The sequence below is a fragment of the Cydia fagiglandana genome, chromosome 3 (assembly GCF_963556715.1).
Source record: "Cydia fagiglandana chromosome 3, ilCydFagi1.1, whole genome shotgun sequence".
Lineage (NCBI taxonomy): Eukaryota > Metazoa > Arthropoda > Insecta > Lepidoptera > Tortricidae > Cydia > Cydia fagiglandana.
In genome coordinates, this window is record NC_085934.1 from 1,582,551 (window position 1) to 1,597,005 (window position 14,455).

At 37.4% G+C, this 14,455-nt stretch overlaps 1 protein-coding gene and 1 non-coding gene across 2 annotated transcripts in view; both read right to left on the minus strand.

Annotated features, from left to right (window-relative positions):
- Positions 1-14,455, minus strand: part of LOC134679807 (solute carrier organic anion transporter family member 4A1-like) — a 112,370-nt gene that overhangs the window by 97,186 nt on the left and 729 nt on the right. Inside the window, exon 2 of the mRNA XM_063538700.1 lies at positions 7,230-7,339. Within this exon, the coding sequence (XP_063394770.1) occupies positions 7,230-7,331 (102 nt within the window). The 5' untranslated portion in view covers positions 7,332-7,339. The remainder of the gene's footprint in view (positions 1-7,229; positions 7,340-14,455) is intronic.
- Positions 3,817-3,888, minus strand: Trnad-guc (transfer RNA aspartic acid (anticodon GUC)). The gene has a single exon. It is a non-coding gene; the product is annotated as a tRNA-Asp (tRNA).

A 14,455-nucleotide genomic window follows, 5' to 3' on the forward strand; every position in this document is an offset into this window, starting at 1 on the left:
GTAAAAAGTGGCAATATTTTCTTACTTTTTTTGGTCTTATATTTACAGTTGTATCCAGACGAGACAATTTTTCGCCAATCTGATGAAATTCTCCGATCGAACAGGGCCGTGCGGACGCAAATACCAATTTGATTCCCCGATCACATCAGTAGGTGCGGACACAAAAATGCCAATTTTCATAGTAGAATGCAAATTGGTGATTTAATTTGTGTACGTGTGGACGCTAGATGAGATTGACCAATTATTTTCCTGAACAAATCGACTGATTTCGTCAGTCCCGTCTGGATACCCCTTCCCCTTACGTTTTGCAGTATAGGGGTACCTACAGATTATAGGTATAGTAAATATGCAAAGCCTTGCAACGGTACAACATAACAAAATTGGGGGTTCATGTTCATGATACAAATGGATTTGTCGCGTGACAAATTCTCAAGGTCATATCGATGGCAGATGGCAATCGCATTGATATTTTTGCCAGTGGCATTACTTTTTTGTCCGTAGGTAAAACAAACAAATGTTTTGATAATACGTTATATAATATATTATATTATTACCTAAACGCCCTTTAATTTAAATTAATTTTACAAAAGGTCATATAAAATTACGTATTATACAGGGTGTAGTTCGAATGGGGTACTTATAGTTTTTAAACTTCTTAATTATAACAAAAAAAATACAACTTAATTTTATAACTACATAAGTACAACTTAACTATAATTTAAATGACTATTAAAACTTCAACAACGTTTTGTGGAATTTCTTTTTTATTACACTCATTCTATTAGAACTCTATTTTATTATAGAATTTACCAAAAATCTTTGAATTTGTCTTTACGCTCATTTATTTAAATTTAAAATAACAATGTTTCTTCATCGATCGAACAAATTCTCGTCGCAAAAAATATATAGGTATAGGTACCTATATGTACTTACGTAATATTTTCTCCTATTGGTTCAGAAGAACCTAATGGTAATGGTAATGACCCGAATGGCCTCACGAAACGACCAAAGTTTGATTGTTTTTGTAATCTGATGGAACTTGCAAGCTACGAAACTATTTACCTACAGTAAAATATAAATGACGCTAAATTTGTGTAAGTAAATAAAGGGCGAAAAACTTACGGGCATTATGAGATGTGTAGAATTAGATTTCTCGATTGGTAATAAAATTTATCAACATACTTTAATTTCTTATTAGAATGATAATATGAAAAAGTTATAAACCCAAACTTTTATTGTTAAAATATTAATAGGAATTTATAAAATTCTGCTAAATATTAAGCAAACTCTTGCAATAAATTTATAATTACCTTCTTTCAGATAAACTATGATAAATAAATTGTCCGCTTTAGAATCTCCGATCCTACCCAAAAAAGAAACACCTTTGCAAAAAAACCACATTTAGTACCCATAAGTTACAGAATTTTGACCGAATCGTAAGGGAACATATACCACTTTAGGGTCTTTTTTTAAATAATAAACACTGAAAAATCACAAGAATAATTTTAAATTATTCTTATTAAAGCAATTTAGATTTATTATTAGTAGCATTTACTAAATTCGTTATTTTCAGCAACGCGTTTCCGTTTTGAAAATATCATGGTAATAAAAAAAACACAATAAATTCTACAAAAATACAATTACCATTTTCAAATCTCCAATATCATCCACAAATTTCAAATTTCGAACACAAACCGTTCGCGTAAAAGTTTCAGCTCGCTGAGCGTCCGGAACGAGCGACCGCACCGAACCCTCGAGGGATACTGAAGTGAACCCGAGCGGTGAACCCGTAAAGTATATCAACTGAGGGTTGATATAAGGATTATTTGGTTGCTTTCTGGTTTTCTAGGGAATCTAGGGTATAAGGAGACTTGAGTTTTGTTTTAATATTGGTGTACTTACTTTTTAACAGACTTAAAAGGTATAGGAACGTTCTGAATTCATCAGGATCTGTTTTTTTGTAGTGTACGGTCAATTTTTTTGACGCGAATAATTTTTGACTTTTGTATGGAGGGTTGACCAACTTGGACGGCCTGCCACATAGAACAAAAATAGTTTCAAGTCAAAAATATTTTTCATCCACCTGCCTAATGAAAACACGATACCGAATGCCCTTAAACGAATCCCCGCTATTATTGTTACATCCTGTATATCTTACAATTCTTATTTACATAATCGTCACATTGGATGGGAGATCGCATTTCTTAACCGATTCTCGTGAAATTTGACGAGCAAGTTCAATTATGATATGGATTTTTGTTAATTCCGCTTTCGGATTTTTTCTAAATGGCGGAGGCATGGGAGTTCGCGCGGTCTACATTTTACAGTAGCACTAGTATCTTAAGGTATAGTTTGTCAAAGAACTGTCTTATTTCAATCATAGACCGAGAGAACCATACTATCTTTGTCTTACACTAGTACCAGTACCCAAAAGAAAAGGATGAGTACAGTTTTCCTGGTTCTTACTAACTGGCAAATTGGTTTGACCAACTATAGTACCTATCCAACAGTGCAGTGAAGGCGACGATGCGTTCGGATGTGCAATAGGAAGTTCTATAAGGCCGCTTGTGCAACGCCGGCTTTCACGATTGACCAATGTGAGCTGTACGGAAATTTGCCTGTCATATGTAGTTCAGTTTCCGTCAATAAGTTTTTGAAGATTGACAGAATAAGGCGGTCACATTGAACGCGATTCAAGTGGCTCTTAGGGCACAGAAGAAATAATAGTACTACCGTACAGAAAGGACACTTCCTACAAACCCGACGTTTGACAGCTGTTCAGGGTCGAATCATGATATCCCTTTCTAACATATGGCACTATCCCTTTCGGCTATTTAGGGTTGTCAAAATTCATGTGATTATCTTATCTGTGGTCGTGCACCAGCAAGGAAGTCAAGTGATGGCAACCCTAATAATTGCTCGGAGCAATGCTGAGCCGAACGGAGCCGAGTTCGACCGAAGTCAGGAGTATCTCGCCACTGCTTAGGGGCCCACTGATTAACAGTCCGCCGGACGGTATATCGTCCTGTCAGTTGTTCGGAACTGTCAAAATTTTGTTCTAACTGACAGGCCGATATCGTCCGGTGGCATGTTAATCAGTGGGCCCCTAAGCCCGGGCTGAGCGCGGTCGCATTTTTATCGCCTGTCACCATGCCTGTCACGTTCTAACAAGTACGAGTATATAAGTGCGAAAGTGACAGGTGATATATAAAAATGCAACCATGCTGTCACCGAGTCATTGAAAGGAAGTATATTGGACACTGTTATCGTGTGATAAGGACGGGATAGAGTATCAATCTCTGACTTTTGCCCTATCATGTCGTTATCACGTCGATAACCTACCATCTAGGTTACACATCATATGCCCCCTGTATCGATATTAGAGAACTTTACAATTTCTAACCTATAACTTAGGGTGGGGGGGGGGGTACTTGAGGGGGATATTTGAGATGGTTAATTTTTAATTTTTTAAATCTTATTGGGGGAAAATGGCGTTATTAACTTATTATATAGTGATAAGGAAATAAAGTTGTTTAATACTTCGTGCAAATATTGATATCCGCAAGCGGAATATTCCAAAACTGAACCACGAGCGTAGCAAGTGTTTTAAAAATTGAAATTTTGAGCATTTTAAGGGACGAGGATTAATACATAATTTGTCATCACGCCAAAACGCGAGAAACATACAAACTATAAAAGATTGATAAAGTTTTTTATCGACTTCTACGCAGACGAAGTCGCGGGTGAAAATTAGCTTATATAGTTATGAAATTATTCTGATTAGGTTTTTATATAAAACTAAACGGCAAAAAGAATCTCTCCGGCGGGGAATCGAACCCCGGTCTCCCGCGTGACAGGCGGGGATACTTACCACTATACTACCGAAGATGTTGATTCAGCCGCTGAAATTATCTTTCACGTACCAATGGGAATGAAAAATCGCACGACTTTTTGATAGTGGCAAGACGTAATAACAGACAACTATATACCGGGTGTGGCCTGTAACACGAGCAAATAATTCAAACATAGATTGTACTCCTCAAACGGTGACACTTTTGTTCAACAACATTTAAAAATTATGAAGTATAAAGACTCCCTATTTTTCATACAAAATAAATATTATCTTCAATGGACGCCATCGCCACGCCATATCATTGTGATTGACGTTGCTTGTCACGCCTTAAACATAACAAAATTCGCAATACATTGCGTCTTAGAATAAACTTTAAAGTGTATTAAAAATCAAACCACAAGTTATTTTTAAAAGTCGCTGAACAAATGTTGGTCAACATGAAGAGTACAGCCTACAGTTTAATTTTTTGCTCATATTACTGGCCACACCCGGTATAATAAATAAGATAATTAAGTACCAATAATGTTATGTTATGTGTTAGGGGTCATCCATTAATTACGTCACACCAATTTCTATTAGGTTTTTTGACCCCTCCCCCCCCCCCCCCTTGTCACACTTGGTCACATTTGGCAAACCGAAATCTACGAAATCGCCAAATCGAATTAAGTAAATACCTAAGTATTATTAATATTTTATCAAAATATTTTTGACGATATAAATATTAGTAATTTTATAACCCAAAACCTCTTAGGAAAGAAAATTAAACGATTAAAAACTATTTTCGTTTTAAAAAACTTGTTATTTAAATGTACAGCGAACTAAATAATTTTAATAAATTTTCGGTTACTGATGAAGTTAAAGTGACGTCACAAAGTTTGTGTCTCCCCCCTCCCCCATGTCACAATATGTCACATTTTCTTGACCCCCTCCCTCCCCCTTAAACGTGTGACGTAATTAATGGATGACCCCTTATCAATAATAACAATATTAGAGATATAATGATTTATTAACTTCTAATATCGACAAAATGAAAAGAAAAAGAATAGAGTTAACCCAAGCTGCACCGTCTTCTTGAACCGTATTCACCGTAAAACCCCTATGAAAATGTGAAGTTTTACATGCCACTTTTGCACTCGGTCGCTAGTAAACTAAAAATTTGTAATTAAGACGAAACAGGAGCTGAGTTTTAAATATTTTAGGTAAATATACCCGTCTCGCTAACGGAAGCGGCACCTAAAAGTAGTGCGATAAGGACAAGGCGAAAAATCCTGCGTAAAAATCTCAAAAATCGAGGTTTTGTACTCCTCTGTTTCCTCCTCCAAAACTTAACCAATCGTAACCAAATTTGGAAATCTAAATGATTATGAAATTATCTGTGTCGGACCGTTTTGCTTTTTTGGCTAATTGATATCAGTTTTGAATGCCACGCCTCTCATTGCGGCATAGTCAATTAGGCCATTTTGGCCATTTTTGAAGGGCTCTAGCGCCTTAAAAAACTAAAATATCAAAAAAAGCAAAACGGTCCGACACAGATATTGACAATATTAATCTGTGTTGAAAAAATCATTGCTCTAGCTTCAAAAACCACGGAGGAAAACGAGGAGTACGTTTGTATGGAGAAATTACCACTCCTGTTGGCTCTTAATGCTAAAATTTAGTACCAATTTCAATTTTTTGAACTTAAATATAGTAACTAAATACTAGTAACCTTCCTAAAATTCCGAAAGCCCGCTTCACTTTGCGCTGTTCAAATTGGTGCAAGTTAGATTAGGCGAGCTCTATCTATGCTCTCTCCTATAATTATTATTTATCTCACCTTTTTTATAGCTACATATGTATTTATAGGTATCTACATAGCTTACTCGTGCAGTGCATTAAAAACAAGGTAACAAAAGACTCATTTTCAAAACCCACCCGTAACTAAATGCATTTTGTTCAAACACAATTTCATTGTGTACTAAATGACATCACAATGCTTTCTCCTTACGAAACTACACGCAATAATACTGGCCGCGTAGCCAAGATGCCGATCGCTTACGCTCCGTAGCGATCGAAACGCAACTGTCACTGCCGCACTAATATGGAAGAGTGATAGAGAGACATAATGCTTTTCGTTGTCGAAGCGATAGCGATTGTAACCTTGGCTAGGCCGGCTGTTCTTATTCAAACGTCATATCTATCTTTTCTATCACTGGAATATAAACTTTGTTCTTTAGTGTATAAGGTACTTTTTGTATTGATATCATGGACAGAGATAGGAGTTTTGGAAAGTAACTGATTGATATCAAGCTACTCTCGTTTTTAATCTGTATTCGGCATGTACTACTGCTCTATTCACATGGCTTACATAATGAAAGCGCGCATTTTGCCTCTAGCAACTATTATAAATAGCGTATCAAGATTCATAGTAAGTACGCGAGAAGAGAGGTCACATCATATTGCGTTTGGTCTAACGCTTGAACGCTCGCAGCGATGATAATAGCTGCCTCGAACGTGCCAAACGTGACTTTAATTTAAATATCGAACGAAATTAAATTCGCGCCATACAGGGTGATTCATGAGACGTGAGCAGGATTAATCCTGCATACTCAGTAACTGATAATTGATCGATCACCGTCGTATTTAGGAGAAACAACAACACTTTTTTCCTATTTTGTAACTTTTTGGTGAGGGCATTTTTAATTCTCAACAATCATGGTCACCCTACAAGACCTAATTAATAAACATAAAACCTCTTTACCCGTAATGACAGCATTTTGATTACGAAGAAAATAAACTGTCAAACTTGAGTGACATACGACTTTTCAAAAGTAACCAGATCGTGATGAGAGTGATGATATTCAATTTGACACAGAATATTGGTAGTTTAGTATTCTAATTTTAGGGTGACCATGCATGTCGTAAATAAATTTATAACTTTTTTTTTTCAACACGACTAGAAAATTAACGTTAACCTCACTAATACTGATATGAAACAGTTGCTTATAATTTACGAAATGCGCAGTGTTAGTCCTGCTCATGTCTCCTGAATCACCCTGTATTTATGGCTTTTAAAAGGAAATCGAGAGTGGCCAGGTATTCGTATTTTGAAAAAAAGGTTATTTTTAAGGGAAGTGTTTTTAAATTGGTAGATACTTTTTTATTAAAAAAAGAGTAGATTTAATTAAGGGGTTTTTGTAACTTTATAACATAGGTATTCTAACATAACCTAAACCTACTTTTTTTTTAAACAGTTCTTTTCTGTGAGGGGATTCAATTCTAACCTAACTTAGACTTTCTTTTCTATAAACACTTCTTTTCTGTGGGAGGTTGCAATTCTAACCTAACCTAAGCCTACTTTTTTAAATACTTCTTTTCTACATCCTCATCCGCTTACCATTGTAGCCTGTGCGTCCTCTCGGCGCGGTCGCAGGTCGATGGTTTGGAAGCCATCGTCGCCTGCGTCAAAGGCCTTGTTTACCACCCCCGCGGCGGACATCTTCGGGTCTGCAAAACAAAAGAATTATTAGGCCAAAATCCACTTCGGGTTGTTAGTTAGAATTTTGACATTTAAAATAACACTCGCATTGCGTGGGCTATCAAATCCGCTGCAGACTATTCTTGGTCAGACTCTAAATAATAGAACATAATGTGTCACTGCCGTCACTGACCATTGACGAGTATACAAAATATATAGGTACTCGTAGGAAGGCGGTGACTCATCAAGTCATCATCATTATTTATTTAGGAGTGTTAGTATTTAATTGCGTAGTTACAAAGATATGTACCGTCCATCTTTAGTATAAGTAATAGCCAGTTGCGTGTGTATTGTACTCCTCAAAGCCAATTTGGAAATCACCTTTAGCTGGGTATAAGCTGTATAATAATAATAATAATAACCCCGCGGGGGCAGCTTGTGACGAGCTGACGGTGAGTGGCGACACCGCGGACCCCTATTCCAGAGGGCCCTGTCATCTGGCCCTCGCCTCTGTGCTTGCCTTGATTGGCCGGCCAGAGTGGAGTCGCAAGAGCGGGACCTATGCTCCAGGTTGGAAGTGTAAAATGTCATAACGCCGGCGGCCTGCTGAACGGATTACCGGGATCTGGCTACCGCAGACTCACCTCTCGACAACCTCACAGCCACTCCAAAGTGTTGCCCTGTTGTCGCACTGTGCGTGCGGCCATTGCGGGGCCCACTCAATGAGTTGGCGAGTCACCACCTGTCTGATACAATTTTGAGACTGATTGTCACGGCAGGTGTCCGCTAGTCTCTCCCATAGCCCATTATCCAGTCCATCCAACTTTCAAATCTATAGCCCATGACCTTAGTTCCCATCGCAGCACAAAAGTGCTGCACTGCAATAGTCTTTGCACCTGGCGGGGACCATCTCCGGATGTATCACATTGTGCGTTCGGGGATGGTATCCGCCACGTGTATCCCTTGCTTTTAGATTAAAGTGTCTTAAAGGGCCTCTGCGCTGTTGGCTTCGGCCCCACGTACGCCTCCCAAAGGTCCGGGACCCCATGGTCCCGAGATATGGAAAAGACATACAAATAATAATAATAATATATCATTTATTTCAGAATTAAATTATTCCATATAAGTACCTGTAAAAAGGCCTTTGTTCCGTATAAAGGCCTGTGCACACCGGCTGCGTGTGCGTGACGTGCACATGCGCGTGCGACGCGGCGTTGTAGTATACAGATCCTTATGAGAGATGGCACACCGCTTGCGTGACGTGTGCGTCTGCGGCTCCAACATTTTAGCGCACGCACACGCGCACGTCACGCACACGCAAGCCGGTGTGGCTCGGCCTTAAAAGAGCCAAGTATTAATGTCAGAAACTGTATAGACGACAATGTTTTCACTCGATTTTTTTTGGTCCTTCCTCAGGCGCGTGTGAGTGAAACTGTTGTTGTTATGTCAGTTACGCCGCTAATTGTTCCACTTGTGTCTAAACAGACATTTTAAAAATGTCTCACGAAAGTTTAATTTCGATGATTGTTTAATGTCAGCATCAGAACAGCGTTCATTCGTCCTTAAGGCGGCGCTTTCAGCGTTAAACCAGCTAATTTACAGCCTTTGTCTCAATCATTTTGGGCCCCTTTTGGTGGTATAATTGCTGTAGCAAGTAGCAACGTTGCTGCAGCAAATATACAGCAGTTTGTGACAGCTTAAAGAGATCAAGACATCTGCTATGCAGCCCTTACTCAGCTGGCTCGTGCTACCACAGAATAAATAATAGTACTAGGTACAGAAGACTCACTCTCTAACAAAACGCGTCTGTTACGATCAGCACAGATATGGCCGATAGGTGGCGACAGCGCCACGCGCAACTGGCTTTCCCCAAAATTGGTGTGGAACGGATGTACTTTTAGCTACCTGTAGCAAAGCGACGAAATCGCGGAGTGAGCCACGCCTGGTGCTACCTACTAAGAGTAATAAGCAAGCTTCACATGTATAATAGGAGTATAGAACGTGGTCGTTATAGATACCTGGCGTGTGTTGACCCTATGCCCGTTCCGGTTCCCAGGCGATTGTCTGTGCTTGTGTGCGATTCATAAATATGTACACAGCCTGGTTAATGACGAGTTTCTCTTATTGTTTACGTTAGTAACATAGTAATCATGTTTTTTAATTAACTGAAGTATAATGACGTTTAAGGACACGGTCTGTGGGACACGTACATAAGGTACGTGATGGGATTATGGTTATAAAATAACAACTGTATTAACAACTGCATTAAGGTAGTTTTAATAGCACGGACCGGCAAGAAATTGTAGAAATTAAAAAGTGGCAACATCGTAGTGTCGTCCCATTTTCTTAGATTGATTTGAAAGGGACGACACTACAATTTCTTGTCGGTCCGTGCTATTAAAACTACCTTAATGCTGTTGTTAATACAGTTTGTTATTTTATAACCTTAACCAATTCTACCACTAACCAATTCTAACTGTCCCCTTAATTATGTATTCATTTTGATCGACCTGTTGATGAATACTAACGATTATCATCTTAGCTGGTTCGTCAGGATTAGGGTTGCCAATGTTGCCATACAGGGTTTCCCCTGACATGTCAGGATTTTTGGTCCTTTGTCAGAATTGCACTGTGTTAAAAAGCGGTTATTTTATCACTTCGAAATACGTGTGAATCGGCAAATAATGGTTCGCCAGGATTAGGGTTGCCATACGTCAAGGTTTCTCCTGGAATGTCAGGATTTTTGGTCCTTTGTCAGAATTGCACTGTGTTAAAAAGCGGTTATTTTATCACTTCGAAATAGGTACTCCTGCAGGGAAACGTGTGAATCGACAAATGATCGCTTCTTACAAAGAACTCGTTTCCGATTGCAACAGTAGCAGGGAGCCGAACCTGTCATTATGGGCGCGCGGCGACCGGAACGGTGATCGATCCGCGCCTGCGCATGTCCAATCAATACTAAACAGCCCTTTGTACACTTTGGTACACATCGAATACATCGATGTTGATGATTTTCAACTATATACTCGTAGTTAGTCTGAGTGACGTAAGTATTGATTTTTTAACGTAAGAAACGTAAATAATGTGAGCAAACGTTCATCTTGGTTTAGAAATTGTCATATGAAAAAAATTTATATGTACCTCCGGCCGGACAAAACCCTAAAAATCTTGACATTTCCTGGATGGCACATTTCTCCTAAAATACCGGGTGGGCTTTTAACTAGCTTATAGTTATTGCTAGTAAAAAACCCTGACTTTCTCCAAGTTCCCCCGCAATCCTGACAATGGATCAATAATCCTGATATGTGAGAGGACATCCTGACGTATGGCAGTCTACGCTCTCTGTTTAAATAGCTCATCATGGCTAATTTACTTATTTCTTATTACCGCAACACATTCATTATGTCTATTAATTACGTCCGTCTAGTTTATTACGTGTACAAACTGCATTGTATCAAATAGCTAAGAATGATATTAATTGCGAATGTGGAACAATTAGCGGCGTAACTGACATAAGTGCGCCCACGCAACGATCTTGATAGTGAAACTGTGTGTATTTGCTCTGATAAGATTTCAAATTTATGCCGATGTTTAACTACTTAGACACATATAGTCATGCTTATTTAGCACCTACAGTAATAGACTATTACTTATACTTATAGTATAGTACAGGCATAATATATGTGAAAATAAATATTGAAACACAAATTATATTACTCGTATATATATATAGTACTTTTTAACCGATTTTTGACGACTAAGTCCCCCCGTTTAGCACTTTGAATGACCATGACTAAGTTTGGTAATGTAAAATTTCTATGAGAACCCTTACATTATGATTATGACTATTTTGTATTTTCAAATCGGTGCAAAATAACCTTAGAGTCCTTATACCTTCGAGTCCTTAGACAGACTCTAAATTATATTATCGAGACAGAGATTATTTAGAACTTTTAGAAGTATATTAATATGTAATAGAATACTTATCTTTAGGTACAGAAATGAAAAACTTAACACACTATTAGTACCCCAAAAGGCGATTAGAAGTTCATAACATGATATCAAAATTGATCTTCTATCTTTTTGTTATCTTCTTCTTCTTCTTCTTCCTCGCGTTATCCCGGCATTTCGCCACGGCTCATGAGAACCTGGGGTCCGCTTGACAACTAATCCCATGATTATCTTTTTGTTATCATCGCACTTTATTTATATTAGTAAAAATAGTGTGATTTAGGCTTGCCATGCGTCAGGATATCCACTGACATGTCAGGAAATTGATTTTTTCACATGCGCAGGTCCTGGTATGTTTGGTTATTTTAAAGAAACGATTTTGAGAGTGACCAAGAATACCGTAACCATAGCAACGAGTGACAGGCAAAAGTTGAATCACCCACATAACGCAGGTGTAGCTACGGTTACGATGCAACGAATGCATTAGTTATGCTAGGCTGTGCTGTGCGAAGTGCGTTATGGTTATGGGAGAAAACAGGTGCGTTGGTTTATGTTTGAGAAACACTGTCTTCTTTAGGGTTCTTTAGTCAACTGGGAGACCTTATAGTTTTACCAAAGAGAATAGATAGTATAGAGGGGTTCCGTCATAGTAAATTTTGTAGTCACTGTAAAATTACTGCCATCGTCGACACACGACTAAAACTCAAAATGAAGACGTATAAAATTATCAAAAAAATGTGTATATGTATATAGATAAATTATTTTATTATTATTATATCATTTTGACCCATGTTCATTCCCTGATATCTATGTGTTAAAATTGTTAAATATGAAACGGTGTCGTCACGCCATGGTCAAAGGTGTGTGCGCCATCTATCCGAGAATGACTTTTTCTTGATTTCCGAGGCACGTTTTTTTCTTAGACTTTATTCATCTTATACGAAGTTATATATGACTTTGGTTTCACTGATCGTTAGCGTTACCATAGTTCAAGTAATTACGTCGACAAAGTGGCAAAATAAAAAAGTATCTAGGTAAAAAGTGAATGCAACTTGGTGAGATATCAAATGTCTTAACCTTCAATTAACTAATTACATTACTAAACAAAGATGAGGAAAGATCCAATTATTCTAAAGCTAGATTTCTTTATTCAACATTTAACAAAGAAAACTGTAATTTCAAGTCTATGGTGAATCATATTTTTATAATAATTATTTAGGTAAGTATCATGAATAAAATGAGTGTGTAAGGTTGCCATACGTCAGGATTTCCCCTGACATGTCAGGATTTGTGGTCCTTTGTCAGGATTGCAGGGATTTCACGAATGTGTCAGGGTCTTTAGAAACCTCAACAAACAACTAGAAACTAGCTAATAGTTTTGAGTTGTATTGTAACTACAGCTACAACAGTTGCGAAGTCATATATTAATGATACCCAATGGGGTTTGGAGATATGACCATCCAGATAAATTTCAGGATTTTTAAGGTTAAGTACATCCGGACTTTTGACAGGATATATTTTATTTTTCATATGGCCACCCCCTAGGTAATGTTTCCGATAGGACAAACACTGACTAGCATTAGGCCAGTAATTAAGTAAATAAGGCAAATTCAACTAAATGTACGTCTCTTATCCTACTACTTATGAGTTTTTAGCCATTTTAGGTAACTTCAAAATTTTCAAAATCGCACACAGATTAAAAATATTGCTAAAAGATGACACACCGACCAATTTTTATAAATTCAATTATACGTAATAAAGAGTAAATACACGACAGGCTTATGTTTGTTGATTTACTTAAAAACCAATGTAGTTTTTGTAAGTATCTATAGTAGTATACCCTATAATGGGCGTGGATCCAGTAATGGGACAAAAAAACATAATTCCTCTAAAATAAGTATCTAAAAGTAGTTTATAAACACTGGCTGTATATTATCATAAATAAGAGTCCTAGAGCTGTTTCAGTTTGAAGTTTCATTAAATTTGGTTGCTTTTTAAGAAATTGGCGTCAACCCAAAAGTTGTCGTGTCACTGAAAAAAAATACCACTAGGAATTCTTAACAACTTCGCTAAGAGAGGTGAGTTAATTTATTAAATTTCAATTAATTAATACTTGATGAAAACTAGAATGTGTGTTGTTAATTGAATTTACCATGAGATAAGGTATACAACACACTATGTTGTGACTCCACAGATGTAAAAAAATAGTGGTATTTGGCCCAATCCCATTATAGGAGCTGTAAAACTGCGTACCTCCTATGATGGGACAATTGACAGAATGATGTTTGCCATGCCATAATTTCATGTTTAAACAATACAGAAGTAAAATGTAGTTACGAAATATGTCAATCAGGAGGTATTCTCGGACTTCGGATAAATTAATATCGTTTTTCCAAACTTTTATTTAACTCGCCCTGTTAGTTTGTGTGGGTCCAATCTTGGTAGCTGAATTTGAGCCACTTTTCGATTTCCGATTCAGTTGAAATTTTGTGTAAGTACGTAATTAAGTATGCAAATCGGATGATAATGCAATATTATGATAACATGGACCTAATCTGATGATGGAGACAGGAGGTGGCCATGGGAACTTTATCGCAATAAACCCTAACTAATTGTGTTTGGGTATATTAGAATTGTCTCGATGGATCTAATACAATAATAATTGGCTGTGGAAAGAAAAATACATTCAGCGATAAAAGCTTATACCAAAAATTGATTTTTTTGTCGTAACTTATTCCCCATTTCAATATTTTATACTGATAGAGCAATGTCCATTATAGGGGGCCCATTACTGGATCCACGTCCATTACCGGGGGCCCATTACTGGAGCTTTGGTGTCCATGACTGGAGAAAAAAAGCATAGTTTTAATTTGTTAAATACATATGTGGAATTGCTGTATCTTTCATACAACACGCCTAAAACATGAAAGACGGATAGGACTTTCATCTTTTAACACGCTAAGCGGTAGACCATTTACATGTATAAGGGAAATATCATAAATACTCCAAATTTCCTCTTAAATGTCCCATGACTGGTGTTGTTACTATACTTGCATTCATTACCTAAGTATAATTGAACAAGTAATGCAGGTGTAGGTATGTAATGTAAGTTAATCTGTTCATTAGATTCATTAATCATTAGCGGACACAACAAATTTACATAATTTACCAAGACTGCAAATTACAAGACCAGA